Raw genomic sequence first — 21543 nt, 5'->3', positions numbered from 1 at the left:
AAACCCTTCCTTAAGGAATTAATAAATTCAACACATTTCTGAGGAGAAATCCAGCGCGCGGGGGGCACCGGGGCACCTGAGGGGATCCGTCTCGTCCGACCGCCAGCCTTTTCCTTCCGCGGGCATCGGCCTTGCCAGCCGCAGGGCTAACAAACCCCGCCCCAACCCCCCTCCCGCCACGGCCCCGAGACGGCCGGTCTCGGCGACCGACGGGGCCCGGGGCAGCGGCCGCGGCCCCTCAGCACCCGCCGCTCCGGGCTGACGGGCGGCCGCTGGCGGCGGAGGCAGAGAGCTCGCGCCACTGCCCCGCGCACGCCCGGCCCGCGAGGACACCCCCGCCTTCACCCTTCCCCCCCGCGGCCCCTCGACTGCGCGAGCGCCGGCGGTTGCCGGGGTACCTGACGTCACAGCTGCGGAGGCGGCGATTGGCCAATGCGGAGAGCGCTCCCCCCGCCCCCTCCTCCCTGGGACCGGCTGCCGGCGGGGCCGGGCCTGTCTCCTTTCCCCTCAGTGCGGAGCCGTCGCCGGGGTGTGCGCGGCCTTAGCGGTACCTCCCCGGCCACGTCCTCGCTGCTGCAGCTGCAGCTGCTGCTGCCGCTGCCGCTGCCGCCGGGGCGGGGGTCATGGGCCGGCCGCGGGCCCCGCCGCGCCTCCGGCTGCTGCAGCCGCTGCTCCTGGCGCTGCTGGCGCTGGTGGCACCCCGCGCCCGCGCCTGGGACAGCGGCGACCTGGAGCTCTTCGACCTGGTGGAGGAGGTGCCGCGGAACTTCTACGACTTCCTGGGGGTGCAGCAGGTGAGCGAGGGGCCGGGCGCCGCCGCCCGCCTTGAGGCGCGCCCGCTCCGCCGCCCCCTGCCCCGGTCCTTGCCCGCGGGCACGGGCCTCGCCTGTTACCGCCGTCCCTGCCTCTGCCGAACATGGCTGTCTGGCTCCCTCCCTCCTCCGCCCCCCCGCGCTGCCGCCGCCCGCCTGCTCCCCGCGGCACACGGGCGCCGGGCACGCCGCCGGCCCCTTGCCTTCTGGCCTGGCGCTGTCATCCGCCGCCAGCCCCGGCACGCCTGCCGCTGCCCCGCTCTGTCGCCGGAGTCCGGGCCCGCCCCGCCGTGCCCCGGCTCCTGTCCCTTCCCCAGCCTCCTCCTTCCCTCCGCAGAGGCTCCTCTCTCCGTCAAGTTCTATTTTTTTTTTTTTGTCCTTCTGGCCCCACCGTAAATCAGCCCTCCCTCTGCCACTGTACCTTTGTGTGTTCCTACTGCCTGTTGCTTTTTTGAATGTGTCTCTCTCTCTTTCTCCAAACGCATCTACACTAGACAAAAGTAGCTTGTGGGCTTCTCCCACTTCCCATATATATCCTGGGTTCGGCTGTTTCTCATCTTTCCCTCATTCTGTGTAGCTGCTGGTTCCTTATCTTCTTGAGACTGTGCCTTGCCATGTGTTGCAGCTCCTGTTTTCTCTCACACATGGCATGTGGTAGACTGTGACCCTTTGCCATGGTAATGGCTTGTAGATTATTTGTTTACTTTCCATGTATCTTGGTTATTGTGCCTGGTTTTCACCTCTGTTTGCTAGGTAACACTTAAGATTATCTTAAAGCATTTATTATGCACCTTCAGTTAATTTTCATGCACATGTAGTCAAGTTCCAAATGCTTTTATCCCATCTTTCTTGCCTATATTTTAGATGTGGTTGCTGGTTTCACTGCCATTTGGCATCTTCAGCTTGTATCACTTGTCCTGGCTCCCACTTGATGGCCTTCCTCATCTCTAGATGCTCTGCTGTGTGTGTGATTTTGCTTGATCTCTCTTCATGCATCTTGGCAATCTTCTTTTTGTCTTTCTTCCAGTCAGTATTCCTCTCCTCGATAATTAAATATGCAGTTCTTTATAATCGGTTACTTGACCCAGAGTCCTCAAAAAACATTTTGTTCTTTGCTCATCTCCTAGCACCTCTACATTCTGGTGGGTGATCCCGCTATTCAAATGGCCTCCCTGACAACCTTAAAGTTTATTCTGATGTAGTTCTTGTAGTTTCTGAGAATAATAGCTGTATTTTCAGGTGCATTTAATTAGGGCCATGTCTACAAAGAGAGGGGAGGTGTCTGCAATATGTAAGCATCCTGTTTTGGAAACTACCAGTTGCGTTGTTAATGATAATTAGGGGATTCTGAGTCAGTTTCATCTGTTTCTTAAGCATCCAAATACTGTGGAATACCATCATATGTACAGCACGGCAAACACTGTTACCCAAGTTTCACTTTCATGAGCCTAAAAATATAGGTTTTAACTCCTCAAAAGCAATTTTACTGTTAGATAATGTAGGGATACAAAATTTTGTTTGTTTCAATTAGCGATGTTCAGATCTGGTATGCAACTCTGTTAATATCTTCCACAGCCCTTTTTTCTAGGGATGAACCTGTACCTTGCACAAGAAGTTTAGCAAAATGTAATTTTACTTTTAGCAAACAAATATTCTGCTAGTTCGCACTTCTACTCCTAATCTTAATGGACAACTTGAATCACTTACAACGTGTGAACAGGAAAAAATTGGTGAAACTGCAACACAAGTGAAAGGAAGTTTTGTTAGTTACGAGTATATGCTAGTCACATGTAATGTCATTATAGCTGTGAATTGAAGTGTAAATAGTATTAATGCTTTGCACATGCAGCAGAGTATACCTGTGAGTATAGTAATAGAGTATACAATATTGAAGTTGAGCTTCAGTAGAAATTTGTAAGCATTGGAAGATGCTGTGTAGGTTTACAGGTTCTTCCACACTGTATCCTTTGTTCCTGCTGCTTGCTTCTCCAGCTCTGACCTGTACCTGAAACTTCAAACAAGATGCTGAAGTAGGGTTCTGACTTGCAGTGACTCACTAGGTAGCTGCAGCCGTTTTAAGTGACTGTGTGAGAAGGGTAACTGGTCTTTTAATGGGGTCAAGGGAAGTGCAAAAATCTCAGGTGTGCTGTGTCCTACCTGGGATGCCTTAACACAAAGCTGCCTTTTACCATAATGTCTCTATGTGCTGTATGCATGTTTCTTCAGGTTTTCTGTGATTTTTTTAAAACTATGGCTTAATGGGGCTTACTGGTCATTTTGTGTGTTGCTGTTATTCTAGTTGGGATGCCTTTGACTAGAATGCTGTGATTAACTTTTTGTAGTTCTGGTGATAGTGGTTTTATTCCCTGTGCTCAGGTGTTTTTTTTGGCATTTTAGCACAAGACGGATAGAGTGTGGGTGACAGTAGCCTTTGTGGCCATGCCTTTGGATTGTTTCATAATCTTTTGTCCATCAAAATTTGTTTTCCCCTCCTCCCCTCCTTCCATATTCATCTTGGTGTTGATTGCCTTGTGTCATGTCCTGATAATCCCTTCATCCTTCGTGTACATCTCCCTTGTGCAGGATGCAACTTCTGCATCTGAGATACAGATGCTCAACCATGTTTGTTAACAGTAGTATATCAGGGCTGCCAGATTTTTTTCTAAACATGTCATCTTGTGTTTTGAAAACATGTAGGGAATGACTCCAATGCTTCCTTAAGGCATTAAAGCAGCTTGGGTTTTGATGGGAGAATTGTGGTACTTACTAGCTGCCTGTTGAACCTCATATGCAATGTCAGAAGCTGATGTTGACCTCAGCTGACAAGGTGCAGAAGGCATTGTGGGAAGTCCTGTAGCTCTGTAGCATGCTTTGATGAAGCCTCTGGCTGTTGAATTTTTTCACTGAGATTGGAGAGAAATGATGGGTTTTGTTGCTAGTCTGTGCTTGCAGGAGTGAGGGTTTTGTGTTTTGTCTTTTTGAGGGCCTGGTGGAAGCCTCCTGGCATTGGCTGGTAACAGTCATGCAGCACTTGCAAGGTGTTAGGTCTGAAGCTGCTGTAGTATTTTCCAGGATCTGAGACTGAGATAGAAGATGGTCTAATGTGGGCAATTTTTGTTGTGAACGTGGAACGACAGAGGAGTGAGATTGTGGCTGTCTTGCTGTTAGCATAACTGTCCTTAGTGCTTGACTTCAAGGAGGGGTTGCCTGAGAAATCTGGAGATGCTCACAGAATGGTTGAGCTTGGAAGGATGACCTCTGGAAATAATTTTGTCCAACCACCAAGTGTTAGGGCTGAGCACCTAGATTACAAAGTATCTGTTATTTATACAAGGACACAATCTATCTATTTGTTAATCCATTGTATCTAACAGTAAGGTAGCATGTGTAAGAAGTTTTGCATTGTTATGTTGTTAGTGTTGCTATTCTGGACAATTTGTGAATTGCTCCACCATGCCGTTTCTTTGATTGTTCTTAAATTGATGATGTGATTAACTTGAATTGCTCATCTAAAACGGCTCTCAAGAAGTTTGACCTAGCAGAATGGGGAGATAAGATAATCTTTGGCTTGAGAAAAAATTACATTTCCACATCCCCCAAGTGGTTACTGAAGCTGTGTCCAAATGAAGAAAATAGAATCATAAACTCTTGACAGATCAGATGTCATAATCATTTCAGTAATCACTTCACTATAGCCAGTTTCAAACTGACAAAGGGATCCGGACCAAAGAGTATTCATCTAAAAACTCAGATGAAGCAGCAGAATTAAACCAGAGGCTACGCAGGCTCAGTAATAGAATTACCCTGTTACCTGAGAATGAGAACATGCAAATGTGATGTCAAGTTTCTGGAGGAATTCCAGGAAGATCTGGGAAGCTACAAGCCTGTATGGTGGACAGATGAACTGATCAAGTTAATTTTATTGTCTTGCAGCTTTCAATAGCTGATACCTGCATAAATATGATATGCTCTGGATGAATCAACTTGGCATCAATTGAACCTGTGAATCTACTTGCCAAAAGATGCTTTTGATTATAACTGTGTATATGGCTACGAGGGAATTACCTGTTCCTTTACTCTTTTTGGCTTCCAGTAAGGAAGGCACTGCAGGCCTCTGAATGTCTTTTGAAACTTTGTGATATGGTTCTTGGAGATAAGGGATCTGATCAAGAAGTTTTTAGGAAATGTTTGTTTGTGCAGATGTGTTAAAATGCATGAGCTGTGTTGCTAGAATTGGCCTGTGCAGAGCAGTATGTTATGTATCAGGTAGGACTAAGGAATTTCTGAATAAGGCTTTGGCTTCTACTGGTAATCAGATAAGGGAACAGGTTTGTATTGAAAGTTCTGCTAGGCCTGTTGAGTGTATGAAAGCAAACACAAGGTTTTTCCAAGTTCTCTTTGAGGTAGCAGAAGAGGCCCCGGGAGCTCAGGTTCCTGAGGGAGAGTTAACACATGGGTGGGACTTGCTGGCCAACACTGTGGATAAATATATAACCCCAAAAAATGTTGAGAGAGATATTTTCTTCATTATTGGCTTATGCCTTCCTTGTGGCACATGATATTTATTTTGAACCAGGTTCTAGTCCATTCATGTGGCTTTACTGTAGAGAACTAAGAGCACTGTATCCATGTCACTGCTAGACGATGGGTTTGCTAGATTTGTGCTGCGGCATAAAGTCAGGACTGCGTGTACAGAACCTGATTTTGATCCTACAGCTTGTGAGACACTGGTATGGCAGCAACTCCAAGAAAGTGCAAGACGTGAAAACCAAGGACTCAGATTTCTTTGGCTGCGGGAAGCCACAACCCCTCTAGATGAGCTGGGTGTATTGGGCTAATAGAATCCTTTCATGAACGCTGGAACAGAGGAGCTGTGTGTACCCTGGCAAGTAGCAGGGTCTGACAGGGTTGCGTCTGTAGAACGCAATATTTGGTGCTGAGGAATTGGTGTCCATACTGTTTGCATTTCAGGGATTTTTTGTTTGTTTGTTTGGTTTTGTTGAACTAATTCCAGGCTGGCTGTGTGGACTCAATGCCTGTTTGTGTTGAAGTGTGCTATTATTTGTGCTCCTGGTATTACATCTTACAGTTCAGTTCCATCCAAAAGAAATCCACTGTCCACTCCAGGACAGCTTTGTGATACACAGTCAGTGGGTACAATATGGAAGTTTGCTTTACATGTGCACTCCTGATCTGTACTAAAAAATTGAGTTAGATGCATCTTTAAGACTATATAGTTTATAGTAAATGGCTGACACTGAATTTTACCTCTTGGCATTTCTCTGTAAGAAGCTTACCAGGAATGAATGCCATGACAAATTGTGTGGTTTTTATGGTATTATGAGGCATTATGGGAGACTTAAGAAAATTCTCAGTAATAGGTTTTTTTGTGTAGTCTGTTTCAGTTTATCTTTCAGAAAGAATGTCAGTCTCAAAAGCTGTCAGTGTTGCGTCACCTGGCATTGCTATAGTCCCGGCTTTGAATGGGTCACTGTCCAGAAAAAAAAAAAATCTAGATAAAACTATTTTTGCTTTAGAGCTTTTTGGGAACTTTGAGTACGCAGGGTGGTTCCCTTAGGTGCGAAGAGGCATATGAGGGAGAGCTGTATCTATTCAAGGAATGCTCTCAAGTCCTCAGGAAGAACAGCCTACGTGTACCCATACAGGTCTTCTGTCTCCCTTGGCAGGCAAGGTGCACATAAGGAGGACAAGGAATGGGAAATGAGGAATAGCCTAGAAACTGAGCAGTTTGTTTCTTCTTCCCAGTTACAAACTGGATCACACCCCAAAGACTTCTTTTGCTTGCTCTTCTAACACTATAAGGCTCTTCTCCTCTCTGCTGCTATTTAAGGTTAACATATGTGGGTGGATAGTGCATCATCTGCAAATGTTTTAGAGAAAATCTAGGTTAGTAATACTGCTTCAGTCTTCCAAGCTTTGGAAGTATTTGATAGAGCTTCACACACATGCAATTATGACATCACTTTTTCAGGTGATTGTGTCAAAACTATGAGCTGTAGGCTTTTCTTGCTTTGTTTTGTAAGATTATTTTGTCTTTGCATCACAAATAGGATATTCACTGTGATCTTTGAAAGTCTTGTGCTCTGAAGTAACACAGAGCCACATAGCAGCTTGATATCTCAGTTTCTTGTTTTTGAGGAATCAAAATTGTTGGGATAGTGATTAAACATCATGTCTAAGCCAGTTTCAAGATTGTTTTCTTCTACTTGTTCAAAATGTATGTTAAGCAGGTCTAGTAGTTTTGGAAGACATTAGATTTTAATGCACTGTTAATTGCAACATCAGAGTTCTCAGTTGGAAAGATGAAATATGTTTCAACTTTCTTGCTCCAAACTCTCAAAAATAATTAACTTCTGTAACACACAACTAGGTGATAGTAGTAGCAGATCTTTATTCAGACAGTGACAGATCTTAGTAATTCTTGAAGGTGTACATTTCTTTTAAGTGATGGATGAGGGTGGGGTTCTTCAAAATTGGGGTGGGTTTTTTGGGTTTTTTTTTGACTTTAAGGAGGCGGCTTTGGCTCCTGTTATGGCAGTTAGTGAAAATAGCCCCCCAAAGCCCCTGAATATACTGTCAACATTGAGGCAGTAATAGACTCCATTACACTAGTTCAAATAAAAATAGCATTAGAAAATCCAGATTTGTTTCTAGTGGCTTTAGCTGTAATCCCAGTTCATTCCATAAAAGTAATTGTGTACTTTTTCTCAGTATATTATTGAGACATAACTCTGTGAACCTTCATGGTTTTAAACTTCATATTCGAGTCTATTACTTAGAAGTTATGCCTGGAAGTGAGATTTCCAGCAGTTCTGGAAACTCTGCTTTTTGTAAAAAATGTAAATTATTAAAATTGTGTGAAGTCATTGTTGAGATTATTCACTTGGATCCTATAGAACAAAGTTGTTTTGAACTATAGAGTAGTTTAATTTCTCATAAGAGTCACCATAGAGAAGCACTTATGATAACTGCTCAGATTTGTAAGTGAGGAGGGTGCAGGATATGGGGGTTTGTGTGTGTTTTGGTTTTGTTTTGCCTTTTTCAACAGTGCAGAACTTCCAGGTAAGTTGCTGATAGGTAATGTAATCCATTCTGGAAGTGCCCTGACATGTATCCTGTATGCATAATGTTCCCTGATGTTTTTGTTCACAGTTGCTACATTTAAAAATGATCAGGACACTTGTAAAACTTGTATTTTCCATAAAAATGGTTTTCTGTATTGTTTCCTATTAAATTTCTGCTTGGATGTTGTCCAAGGAAATCCAGGTGGTTTTTTTTGCTTTCACTGTTTGCTCCTTTCTTAAAGACACAAAAGTGTTTCAGAATCTACCATTATAAGTAGTTTTAAAGACATTTACTGTCAACTTTCCTTGACAATTCATTCATATAATACTTTCTTGATTTCTTTCAGATTATATTATCCTTCTTTATTGCTGTGTAGAAGGACATGTAGCAATAGGAAATGACTATGTTTGGGTACCCAAGGGAACTAGCAGTATGCAAAGTGCTGTGAAAAGGGTTAAACAAGGAGTCTTGAATTGGTTTTTTTCCTCTCTGCAGCAGCAATAACATTTCAGCTCTTCCTCTCTATACTTCCCGCTTCACTAATCCTTTAAGGATATATCCATAATAGCTTGATCTTCAAATTGCAGAAATAAAAACCGAGCTATTCTTCTTCCTAGAAGTTCTATGTTTGACCTGTAGTTCACTGAAGGGAGTGACCAGTTTCTTGGTGAGGAATGGTAGGTAACCTGTGCTGGTGGTCTCTGGTGCTTACACAAGGCTGCTTGTTTTATGCTTGTTTCAAACTCCTCTCCTTTGTTGAAGTTCTTATGTACGTGCCTATGTTGGTATCTAAACCAGCCACATAATTAATCCAACATTACAGTTTTGTAAATGACTTCCCGTGGGCTTTTTACTACTTGACTGCTGTGGGTTGTGGTCATCATGTTTGTCTGTAAAGCTGTGTAAAGAAAAAATCTTAGAGGCAGCATTTATTTCATTCTGTTGAATGATATCTTGACTCATTGTACCATTAAGATTAACATGGGTTTGTAATCAGATCTAGATAAATCTATAGCTTTAAGGGAGATATTTGGAGGTATCTGTGGTGCTATTTTAACTTTAAGTACTTGGTAAAACTAAAAAAATAAAATGAACATTTAGCAAATAAAATGTTCCTTGGTTGGTTTGGTGCTCCTTGTGTTCTCAGCAGAGCCAGTAACAAAGAGCCTGGGGTGTTGTTGCGCATCTGAGCCAGTGAGAAGGAGAGTATAAGAGATAACAAAGCGTTTTTCACCTATATGAATAGGTCTGATATACATTAATTTCCTCCTTTTATTCATTTTAATGTCTGAAATGTTTTGGTTTTCCACAGCATCCTAGTGGGCTAACGAAATTCAACCGGCATATGAAAACTTGCAGTTTTGCTTTTGATTTGGTTGTTAATGTTCATGCTTTTCCTTAGCTGTATGCTGTACCCGTTAAGTTTCCTTCTCTCAATTTTTGGGTTCCTAAACAGTAGGTTTGTTGTTTTTGTGTTGTGTGGTTTTTTTTTTTTTTTTTGCCCTGCAGCCTAAAACTGTTGTGTTTCTGTAAATTATGAGATTTGGGGTTTCTGGGTTTCTTTTGCTTCTTATTTCTTTGTCCATCAGCCTTGTTTGGATATTACGAGCTGTGTATAAAAGTGATTTGTAAACCATCTTATATATGTGGCAATGTGTTGTACATGTGGTGTATGTTAGTTATGCAAATAATAACATAGTTTGAATCTAACACTTTACAGCAGGGTTGTGTATTACCAGGCTCTCATCTGATGGATTGCTTAAGCGCAAATTTCTCTAATGACCTGTCTCACAGGCCTTACAAACTGTTCTTGATGTCAAATAAATAAGCAGTGGAATGAGAAGAGACTTCATAAGATGTCCCTCATCTCTGCTACGCCTGAAATTCTTCCTTCTCAGTGTTAGTCTGGAAAACTTGCGGAGAAAACCAGAAGATGCATAGGAGCTGTTGAAATAATGTCACTCTGCAATCTTTCTCTGACTAAAGAGAGAAGGAAGAATGAGGGGAGTCTTGCTTTTGGACATGGGCTGTAATTCTGAAATGCTGCTGTCTCCAACACTGTAAAGTTCTTTTGCTTGTTGAAGGAAGCATTGAGTGCTGATGAGGGCATGAGAAAGCTGACAAGTAGCCTTACTGCACCGATTTGGGGTGAATAGCTCCTGTAAGGCGCAACAATTGTTTTTACCAACTTCTAAAAATATTGTAGATGATTCTGTAGTCTGTTTTATTAAATTTCAGACTAATTTAGACTAGCTGTTATATTTAATAATCACCATTCCATAGTCAGTGATTCCTATAGTGTTCTTTTATGGGATATAAATGCTGTGATGGGAGAGTGGAAGAGTTGTGTGCCATGTAATTTTGCAACAGTTTACAATGATATTAGTAATTGCTTTACTGGACGTTGTGTCTAACAGTGGCTACTACAGTGTTACAGTAGGAAAAAGAAAGTCTGTAAAATTTCATCCTATATGGAAGCCTCTTCCCATTTCCTATGGGGAATTATTTAAAATCTTATTCAATGGAAAGGAAATCTTATTCAATTCAAGCACTTCTTTAAGTTGATTAAAAATTTGAAATAAATTTTTTTTACAACCTGAGTATACCTATCTGTTGAATAGAAAGCATTTCTTCTGTCAATTTGTAACCTGTGTGGTTTGTAGTTTCTGTTCTATTGAATATTTTCCACTTTCTATTTCTGCTTCCGTAGCTTTTCAACGCTACAAGCTAACCCAGCAACATTCAAAGCAATATAGTGAATTTGAATGTTGGACTGTATCTGCTGAGAATAGTATTTCAACAATTGAAATACAGATTGAGGGTATCAGCCAGTCAGTTGTCTCTTGCAGCTTACAGTGGTGAAAGAACAAACCTCTTTTGTACAAAAGTTATGATTTATGTTCAGTTACTTAGTACAAAGTTCCTATGCTGGAGTGCACCAGTAGTCCATCTAGTATATCTTTTTGGTCTATGTGTTTTCTGATTGAGTAATACTAGGCGCTTAACCAGAAAGCTGTGTTAATTTGCCAGGGGGAGGAATCCAGTTCTCTGCTGGACAGATAGACTAACCTATCAATGAGAGTTACTGACTTGCTGATTTCCTGAATCATGATGATTTATGCTTTTCACACGCTTACACTTTCCTGTCTTATCTACAAATGGGTATGATTTAGAGACACCTTAATTTGTGGTGGAGGTGCAGACCACTGTCTAGTGAACTTAGATTTAAGGACAATAGCTGAAGTAGGTCAGTAGCTTACTGGCTTCCAGGGCCCTGTGATTCATTGGTTGAAAACCACTATCTATCTATGCGTAGTTAGATATTCTTTTGATCATTGGCTGTGCAGTTAGATATTCTTTTGGTCACTGGAGATACCTACTTCCTTTTTCTTTTTAAATTGTTACTTTTTCCTCAGTGGTGTCATGCAGTATGGCTTCTGAAGAGGATTGATTTTTTGGATAAACATGTATCAGTTAAGAAATAATGTGATTTTTTTTAATGTTATTTGCAATTGAGAATATTAAACACCTTTGCCTTGTCTTGGTTGCAAATGTTTAATAATAGTCTAGTATTTTGTCTCAAGCAATGGATTCTAGTGCCTGTGAGGGCCTGTTTCCATTCTCTAGTCTTCTTGGCCTCCAGTTAGGGCAACCCTCCATGTCACCCACAAGCTCCTTTGATGCCTTCAAGGAGTGCTGGATGCTGTCAATATGCTCTGGCTGTTTTCTACCCTGGTCTCTTATTATTTATATACTTCTGTATAATCCTTGCACTTCTTTCTTAAATAAAAATAATAAAGCTAGTGGCAGTAGATGGGGAGTACTTGGGGAGAACATGTGAACCTAGCCATGTTTTGCAGTCCATTTGCTCCCTGTACCTCTTGGCTTCCACAGTTTTTGATCAGTAATGTCAAAAGGTGGATTCCTGGTGGTGTTTTTCAGTCAGCTGGTGCTGTACAGCGGGCTTGGAGAACTGTCAGCAATGTGTCTTGGATCGCTTAATGATTTGTAAATGCCAACCTCAAGCTCTGCTCTGTGTAGGCATGGTTTAGTTTAAGGTGACAGTCTTACCTACGCTTAATCTTCTCTCTCACTTTTTTGCCAGATCACTTTGTTTGGCATTCCCTCGCTACTGTCTGGTATCTACCCAAAATGTATAGTGTCAGCTATGAACTGTGAGATTTCACTGCGTGCCCTACTCTTCAGGTTGTCATTGAAAGTGCTGAATAAAGCCAGTCCCAGCACCAATCCCCCAGCAGGAGACCTTTCAGCTGCCTATTCTCTGCCCTGAAAACTGCCCATTAAACCTTGCTTTTTGTATCCTGTTCATTAATTTTCTATTTGTAAGACTCTTTCCTCCCATCCTGTGGCAACTTAGTTTCTTTGATAGCCTTTGGTGTGGAACCTTGTCAAAAGCTTTTTTCAAAATTGGACTGTACTGTGTCTGCTGGAGCTCCTCTCTCTGTCTTTACTAATGCACTCCGATGACTGAGGTGGGTTGGTGAGGCAGGGTTTCTCTTTGCAGAAGGCATGCGACATCTTTTCCAACATACCACGTTTATTCCTGTCTACAGTGACTTTATTTTTATAGCCCCTACTGCCTTTAGTAAGGATGGATGACAACCTTTCTGATCTGTAGTTCCCATCATCTCCTCTGTAGTTTTGGCTTTGGTTATTGGGGGTTTTTTGTGTGTGTTTTTTTTTTTTCTTCTCCTTATTTTGTGTGTGTGTGTGTGTGTATGGGAATCACAGTGGCAGCCTGCCAGCTCTCTGGTGGCAATTTTGTGCAGTACTGGGTTACCTTCCTCACCAGCAGGTCTGCAGCTTTGTGTATAAATTTCATTTAGCAGTCTCAGGTGAAAGCCATGGTCCTGGCAACTTCCTGGTATCTAATTTGTGTGTTTGCGCTAATATGTCTTTCTTGTCTATTTCAAGTTGAATTAGCTTCTCTTGACCTTTCTACTGCAAAGAAAAGTGCTGGTGTGGGAATCTCTTGAACATCTCCAACAGGGAAGACTCATTAAATAAATTATTAAATTGCACAGCTGTAGCTCTATTCCTGAATTAAACTTTTCATAGTTTCATCATCAAGCAATCTGTAGCTAGCATCCTGGTTTTGATTACATTTAAAGAAACAAAAGGATTTTGAAAATCAAATAAATTTCCACTCTAGTGTGCTTGGACAAATACAAAAGTCTGTAATAACAAGTTAGAAAGAGCTAGTCAACATGGGTTTTTAAGCTATACATTCCACAAATTCTACTGGAACTGGCAGAAAATCCACCACGTTGCTGTTTTAGTTATTGATCATTAGACGTAAGAATAACTGCTGTTATGCAGTTTTCCTGTTCTAACTTCTATGCATGTATGATTAAACGCATTTTCTTAGGAGCTGAGGCCTTTAACTGAGATATCCAGAAGGGGTTCAGGAATATATCATCTGCTTCTGGTCACTTTGCTTTAGTAACTAACATTAACTCTGTAACACCTCAGTCTTGGACAATAGTTCTCCCTTCAGAAGGTAAAATGGAAGGCTTGGGTTTGTATTACTACTTACGTTAAGACTTAGGCAGACTTGGTATGTGCCTTCCCACCCCCACTGCACTTTTTACTTATCGTACCTTTATACCATAGTAATTTTGTGGATTTATTAATTCCCCAGCAAAGTTCTTACTGTGATATACTTAAATTGTTTGGAAACAATGAGATTATTTTACTCATAGTTAGTCATCCTAAATTTGATGTTACCACTTACTAGCATTGTCTTTGCGCACTCCTATTGGTTTAAGCAAGATTTTGGTATTGCTTTGTTTTAGTTATATAAATCACTGTGAAAACTTCAATTTTTTTATTTTCTATTCAATGCTAACGTTGTGAGGAGAAAGACGTGACAGGGTCTTATGAAATCCCCCTGTTTCTAGAAGTTTTTAAAAGATAGAAACTTGCCAAAATAAATTTTGTGGCAAGGAACTTGTTTGAAAGGCAGAAACTTTAAGCAAATGTATTAAACCTAAAGGTTGTATTGAATAAAATTTATTGAATTTCAAGGTTTTAGTACAGTTCTTTAGTGTACATTCAATTTTCTTTTTCTGCTAAGTAGAGCTGATCTGTTTATTGTTTAGTTTATTGTAAAATCATGCTTCTAGGTACTATCTAAAGTAATTAAACCCTCTATATAATTCTGTCCGTTGCTTCTATGCTGTGCATGCACCTTGACTAATGTCAACAGATGTGAATTTAGGGTAGACTTTGCTCTTTGCTAACATCTACATTGCTGAAGTGATGCATTGAGAAATCAAGTTTGAGAACCCAAAGATACAATAAGTAGAAAAAAGTAGGGGGCAATGAAAGACTAAATCAGACTGCATTTTCTGGGAAGTCTAGTTTTGTAGATATGATGTATTGGGTGCAGAATTCAGATGGACAGTTTCATAGGAGAGGTGTTGGTGGTGAATATTTCCTATTTGACCTGTCCAACTTAAGTTGGACCTAGAATTGTCCCATCTAGGCTCCATTTTGTTATAGTGCAACAGCAAATTGCAATATATAGGTGCAATTAAGCATTATTTAGTGTTGCAGCTGACTTTTATCACACGTCTTAGCTTTATCTTGATTTTTGGGTAAAACCATAATGTTTAATTATATCAGTCTGTGTAAGTTTGAGTAGACTGTATTTAAATACAAAATGTTTATGTAATGCTATATTCTCCCTATAGAAGGGATAGAGAGAGCACTCAAAGTAAAAATCACACCCTAACAATAGAGAACTTTAATCTTAATATTACACTTCCTATTTTAAATCATGATGTTTTCAAGTTTTCAGTACAGAACATTTGTTTGCATTCACTTTGTAGTATTTGAAGCCTAGAGGGGATGCCATTTTTGTTTAAAAAGTGCTCTTGCATAGATTGACATATTGCGTTGCAGAATGTCGACTTCTCTTGTAAATATATTTGTGAAAATAAACTGCTTAACATTGAATATGGATATCCATATTTTCTTTCTAAGATATAATTTCATTTGTCTTCTGAACTTTGAGGAAGGCAAACAGATTTTTAACAAAAAAAATATTTTTTTAAAAGAAACTTTGTCTGGTATTTAGAGAACTGAACAGGGGCTTGGTATCTTCTTAAATTTCTGACCTAAAGAAAGCAGAAGGCTGTAAAACTCGAGTTTCTTCACTTCTGGAATATGTAAGATGCATTCCCATAGCTTCTGTGCTCTTTTCTAACAGATTAACTTGAAGGCACTGTCATTGAATTAACGGTATTCCGTTATTATCAGGGTATTGGTTATCCTGTCTGCTGTCATGAGATATGAGAGCCTTACATGACAGCTGGTTAGACATGATCAGATTGATATTATGGTGAGGAAAGCCCATACTGGACTAGGCTGGTTTCCGAAATTGATTTCCCAGTCAAGATAGAATTGTATCTTGATCAGGTATTCAATATTTTGCAGTCCAGCTAAGACAAATATACAGAGTATTTCCCATTCCAGGTGCAAGAGTACAACTTGTTAGCATAAAACCCAACACCAACACCCCCCCCTCCCCCCCGCCCCTCGACTTGCACAAGGGTTGCTTGTGGAGTCCCAGACTGTTTGGCTGCAAGCCTTAAAGAAGTACATATATTGCAGTCATTTCCATTCCTCACCCAAGTATCAGATTCACAGGACACTTTAGTAAGATAATTATTTTGTTTATTCTTAAGGGGTAGATTGTTCAAGCAGAGGTGCCTTTTGGACTCTCCACTGCCAGGGGGTGGGTGGATAAAAAAAAAAATCCACACACAAAAAAAAAAGCCACCCCCCAAAAAAAATTTCTATTAATGGATTTAGGCATGAAGGTAAGAATGCCTAAAGGGATGGTATCTGGTGTAAGTTTGCAAAGCTGGAAAATAGTGCTTAAACTCTTATGGTAAAACCTTGGCCTTTTGTCCTATTACATAATGAAACCATCATGCCGTGTAAAGATGAGATGGTAGGAGTCCTGAAGTGGTGGTCAAAAGAGGAAGGAAAGACTCCCTGAAGGATATTGATCGCTCAGATACCCTAAGAATAAAACATGAAAGAAAAACAGTGTGTTGTGAAATGTGGGAATGAATTGGTTTCCCACCCCTCAACATTTGCTGGTTTTTTTGTGTGACTAAATTAATATAAAAGCCGCTCGTTTCTGTACTAGGTTATGGCAAGAGTATTTGAGATAATTGTTCAGCCTAGAAAATGCTATTCTGACTCTCAGCCCAATGCTTAAGCTCTGGTATCTATTGAATATCAGTAATAACAGATTCATACACTGGCAAGGAGGCACCTTGAAAACAGGAATCATTTTCACAACGATCTGTCTTGTAATGACTAGGTTAAGGAAAAACATCATCACAAGAGGTGAAAAAATAGTCTAGATGAGTTCTACTAGTGTAAAATTTGTCACTTCGTCAAGTGAGATAGAGTGTGGGATAGCACTTTGCTCAGTCCCAACATGCTGGCAAGAGGAAGGAAAGCCGGAGAATCTTGTGGAGCTAGCGTGTGCTTGGAATGGCAGGTTACTCCAGGGAAGTTTCTTATTGCCCTACTCCTGCCAATTGCCCAACAGGCTCGAGCTCTTCTGTATTAAAATTTTAAGGTAAATATTGAATTGGTGATTTTAGGAAGAATTATTGCATGTGCTCTGGTATAAATGTTCTAAAATTCTGTTCTGTTTCAAGCACTGGTAATCTGGAAAATGTACTGCAGTTGCTAATACAGCCCAAGGAAAGGAGCCAATCTTCAAAATAATCATTGCTGATCTTTTGATGACGTTTTAAGTTGCATCTTGCTTATTATGCTGTCCTTTGATTTCTGTTTTAAATTGGACTTTGGTAGTTTTATTTGGATAAAGTGTGAAAGCCTACCCTGTTTTCTGACAAAGCTGGGTGCAGACAACGGATCAGATGAGTTGATTTTTAATTTCTAGGCCATAGTCATCTTTCTAGAGTCCCAGTGACATTCCCATCTTGACAAAGGAGGGCAAAGGCAGGTTTCCTTCCAGCTACTACTGGAATAAACACCTGTAGCCCAAGAAAGGAAGCAGATGCTTGCCATAGACTTCATGCATATTTTGTTTTAGTTGCTCGTCGTTGTCTCCTTTAGCCTGAAAAGATGCAAACAAATCCTCAAAATGACTGACCTATGCTGATTCCTCCCCACCCCCTTCAGTTTCTTCATTCCTCTCCAGACTTCATAGCAGATCTGTTTAGACCTGCCTACCAGGGCTTCATTTTCTAGATTAATATTTGGCAACAGGTTTAAAGTTTTCACTACCCATTAGCTCACTGGGCATCATGGAGATTTATTTTTTTTTTTCTTGCCGCCTTCCCTCCAAACTAAATTTCTGTCTTCAAACTGTCAATCGTAGAATAATGATGGTGAATGAGACAGTTACCTAAATGGCTTCTTGTTCTTTGCTACACCTAAAGCTTTATTTTTCACCAAGACAGCATTGTTGCTGGGACTGCACGGAGTGTTTCTCTTTAATGAGGGCAGTATATAGGGTCCCTGGTGGCCGCAGCTGAGAAGTGCTGACTGTGATGCTCAAGTATTGTTAGGGCTTTGTAAATACATCTTAGGAACCTTCTGCATTGCAGCTCACAGTGATTGTCCGTGCAGCCCCTGGAGCTAATAATTTTTCTCTCTTCTTTGATGAACCTTTCCATAGCTTTTGTGCTATTTTTTTTTCTGTTCTAATTTTCAGAGGCTGAAAGAGCGAACAATCTGACAGTCCTCTCTGTCCTGCTCAAGTATATGCTGTACTTTGTCTTCTTAGTCCTCTCTTTCCATTTTTTGTCCCCTCATTAAGAACTATAGTTATCAATCAGGGATACTATATAGGGCTATCTGTACCTTTTAAAGCACCCTTTCTCTGGTTACTTTTTCTTATCAGTGTATTTGATACATCCTTTTGAGATATCTGCAATCAACTTGAACTACATGTAATCACGTTCAGGAAGAAAAATTAGGGTGTTGGTTTTTTTGGGGTTTTTTGTTTTTTTTTTTTTTTTTTTTTTTTAATCTCCAACGTCTTCTACTTCTGTTTGTCACTCTTAATCTTGGAGGTCATTTTTACGCTTTATTGTGTGTTTTGTTTGTTTGTTTTTAAATGTATTCCTGCTGCCATCAAATTTTACTGCGGCTTTCACTGCTCATCATAAATTCAGTCCTTTCTTTCAGTTCAGGAGCTAAAGTGGTTGTATGCACCCTGGTTAACTTACATTTCAATTACTTCAGGAACAGCCTCTTTGTCTAATCCCTATGCTTTCTGTGACTAAAATGACTGTCTAAAATTGGTTTTGGCTTTTCAGTTGGACCTCAAGATTGAATTGCCAAGCAACAGGCAGGCAGTGTTGCCACGAGCTTAAAGCTGCATGTGGCTTTAGGCTGCATGTTATAGCCCTCTGTATATTCCCTTTTTAATTCTTGCACATTTTTTTTTTTAATCCTCACATACTTTAATTGTTGGTGGGTGTTTGTTGGTTGTTCCCCTCCCCCCCCCTTTGCTTGTTCACTGATTTCTAGGCCCTTTCTGTTCAGTTTTTGGTCTCTTCTTATGCGTGTTGTTTCTGAAGATCCATTTTCACCTATGCATGTCGGTATGAGTCCTATTTTCTCTTTCCCACCATCGCAGAAGAAACAACTGTCCTAAGTTTCATAATGTATACTTTTATTTTTTTGTGGCTTTTTCCAGTCATTCTCGAACAAATATTTGATGTGGTCTCAATTTCAGTATCTAGGTGTTAGACCAATGATTATTTTGAAGGAGGATTTTTCACAACAGTGTTTGAAAATTGCTGGTCTAGAAACAAAGTGTCTTTGGACAAGCAGGCTAGGTTCCAGGGCCAAGCAAACACAGAAGTCAGGTCTTTCAGACTGGCCTTTTCCAGAGAGAAAGTCTGGCGCTCTGGCAGTTGCTTTCCCAATGGCAAAGTTTTAGCAGACTGCTTTGTGTGAGCCTTTCAGCAGAGAGCTGGCTCTGCATGGTTAGAAGTAGGTAAGTGGCCACCTACTACTTACACTGTACAGATTTAATCTGTGGACAGGTAGACCCAGGACTTGACAAAAATAGTTCAATAGTTCTTTCCTTACCAATGAAGTATTGATAAGGCATAAAATATTTCTGGTATAGAGAATATTATTTTTTTTGTTTGTTTTATTATGATAACTATTCCTTTCTCCATTTTTAAATTTCTGTAACAGAAGTTGAATTCTTAAGCTCCACTACATGTGCTAGTCACTATTCTGTCTAACAGGTCAACACCAATATGTCTTTGTACTTTACCTTCTGCCATGGACAAAATACCCAATTGGAATAACTGCTGAAGAGAAAATATAGTGAAGTACGGTTGTGCTCATGGAAGAGCAGATAGAAGCAGTTAGTGCAATTTGACTGTGTGTATGCTAGGAGGTTTATTTTAGAGGTGTTCCTAGTCATGGTGAAGACCTGATGGGATTTCTGTAATTCGAAACATTGTACGTGGGAGTGATGGGCAGCTGTGGGACTAATGGTACTGTAAGTCACTCAAGGGTTTGAAATTGAAGTAATCAAGGTCTTGCAGCCTGGCTCCATTCTGCTGTTACTTTATTAGTTGTTTTTCCTATTTATTTGATCTAGACAAACCCTCACTTTTTTTTTTGGTGTGTTTTGTGCCTGTTTCCCCATAGGTCACTTTTGATTGTAGAGCATTAAGTCTTCTCCTGACATAACAAATGTCCACAGTTGATTACAGCTGTGGAGCACAAAGGGAGAGACTGACATAGCTGCATACTTGCTGCATTAGACACTGACGAAGAGATGGGCTGCTGTTTCGCCCTTTCTTTTGAGATACTGCCAATAGGCAACACTAAGTCTGAGGAGACGTTTATGCTGTTCCTTCTAATTATGTTATGGTATTCCCCCTAATTGCCAAATTCGGTATTTTTGAAGTGTTAAGCATTACATATATTATTGCTTAAAAATTCTTTTATTGTGATGTCTTTTTGTTCTAAATATAATGTTGGGGAATATGGATGTAGATTTTTATCCTGTGCAATTTGAAGTAAAAATGAACCTTACAAAAGAGATTTGAAACCATTACTTAATTTATTGTCTGAGGCTTTGTAGTGCTCTGGAGTAGATATACCAGAACTTCAATGCAAAGAACCATAAAGATTTTCGGTATTCAGTATTTATAGTTGTCTCTATACTGTACTGATCGTTTAATCCGATTATTGAGATTTTACATTTTTAAGTTCAGTTTTGGTTTCTTACCACTTGATGGCAGTGAAGGAGCTAGTGTTGCCAGGCAAAGGTTCAGGGCAAGAACCCATTATGAATAACAAAAGAGGAGGTACAAAGGAAGCCTCTGACATTTAATATTGTTCACATTTCTAGGTGATATTACATATACCACAAATGACAGTAGAGGAAGAAAAGCCTCTAGATGGAGCTTCAGTACTTCCAATGGGGGAGAGATTTTTATACTCAAGTGGTTTGCTCCTATTTATAATAATTATTTCTAACAACAACTTCCCCATTAAGAATGGAATGATACCAGACATAATCAATAAGTATTATCAGTGCTTCTGATGTTATAAGCATACTATACTTTCTGAAGAGCATGCAATTCTGACATTTTTCTCACACCTTCTCTTCAAATCCTACAGCATCTCAACATTCTTAGGAATTTCCAGATATTGTTAGAAATGTGTGATGTAGATTAAGGATCAGCATAATTATTCAAGCTTTTTTAAAAAAAGATAATTGGATTTTACTGGTGGACCAAAAAGGGAAGCTTGAAAAGTACTGTTCAAATTGGAAACTGCCCTGCAGCATTTACTGTTTTGCATGGTCTAGTCCCAGCGAAGAAGTGTTTGTTATAACATTAAATATTACAATGCATGGACGTGTGTTTGAGGCGCTTTATTAGTGAAGGTTCTTTTGCACTTCCTACACCCATGTACACCTCTTGCCAAGCTGGTATGGGGAAATGAACCATATAATGGCCCTGCTATAGTAATTGGCTCCACATGGGTGGACTCTAGTGCACAGACAAAACCTTATTTGAAGTAATTGGTGCTTTGTGTAGGTACAAGGGTCTGTACATGCAGATTTATTTTGGATCCTGGGTCAAACCTTGGCATTAGTAAAGGTTTCAATTTCATGCAGTGTCTTTGACATGTAAGTGATTTTGAATGAGTATCGAAAACATCCATGCAGATGATAGCAACTTGATTGAACTTGTTTGTTAAAAATACACATAGCTAATATTTTGCACTTATGTTTTTGATTGAATACTAAAGAAAGAACTTGGCTTGTTAAGTTTTGTGAAAGTACAGCCTGTTACTAATTTTAGAAAATATCGAAAACCAAAGGATAAGTTTGCATAATTATTATATATCTTAATCATTAGCAGTATTTTTCTAGTTCTATAATAGACAGTACTACGTAAACTCACAGTTACAAATAAGAGAAAATTTAGTGGAGTTATAAAATATTTACTTTGTTTTCAGACACCGTTCTTATTTTTTAAAAAGTGTTTTTATTTTTAAAAAGCATTCAAGCGCATTATTTCTAGTGTAATCTGGCATCTGTTAGCCTAATTGAAGGATTGCTGTTGCTGGTTTAATATAACAA

The 21543-nt window shown here is 40.2% G+C and overlaps 1 protein-coding gene across 1 annotated transcript in view; it reads left to right on the top strand.

The window, feature by feature from the left end:
• The first annotated feature begins 470 nt into the window (after window positions 1-470).
• The window catches only part of DNAJC1 (DnaJ heat shock protein family (Hsp40) member C1), a 109015-nt gene continuing 87942 nt past the window's right edge, over window positions 471-21543 (top strand). The window contains exon 1 of the mRNA XM_054190452.1: window positions 471-794. Within this exon, the coding sequence (XP_054046427.1) occupies window positions 624-794 (171 nt within the window). The 5' untranslated portion in view covers window positions 471-623. The remainder of the gene's footprint in view (window positions 795-21543) is intronic.

This window comes from Rissa tridactyla, chromosome 2 (genome assembly GCF_028500815.1).
Source record: "Rissa tridactyla isolate bRisTri1 chromosome 2, bRisTri1.patW.cur.20221130, whole genome shotgun sequence".
Classification (NCBI taxonomy): Eukaryota; Metazoa; Chordata; class Aves; order Charadriiformes; family Laridae; genus Rissa; species Rissa tridactyla.
Note: the sequence above shows the minus strand (reverse complement) of the source record. Positions and strands in the feature narration are given on the sequence as shown.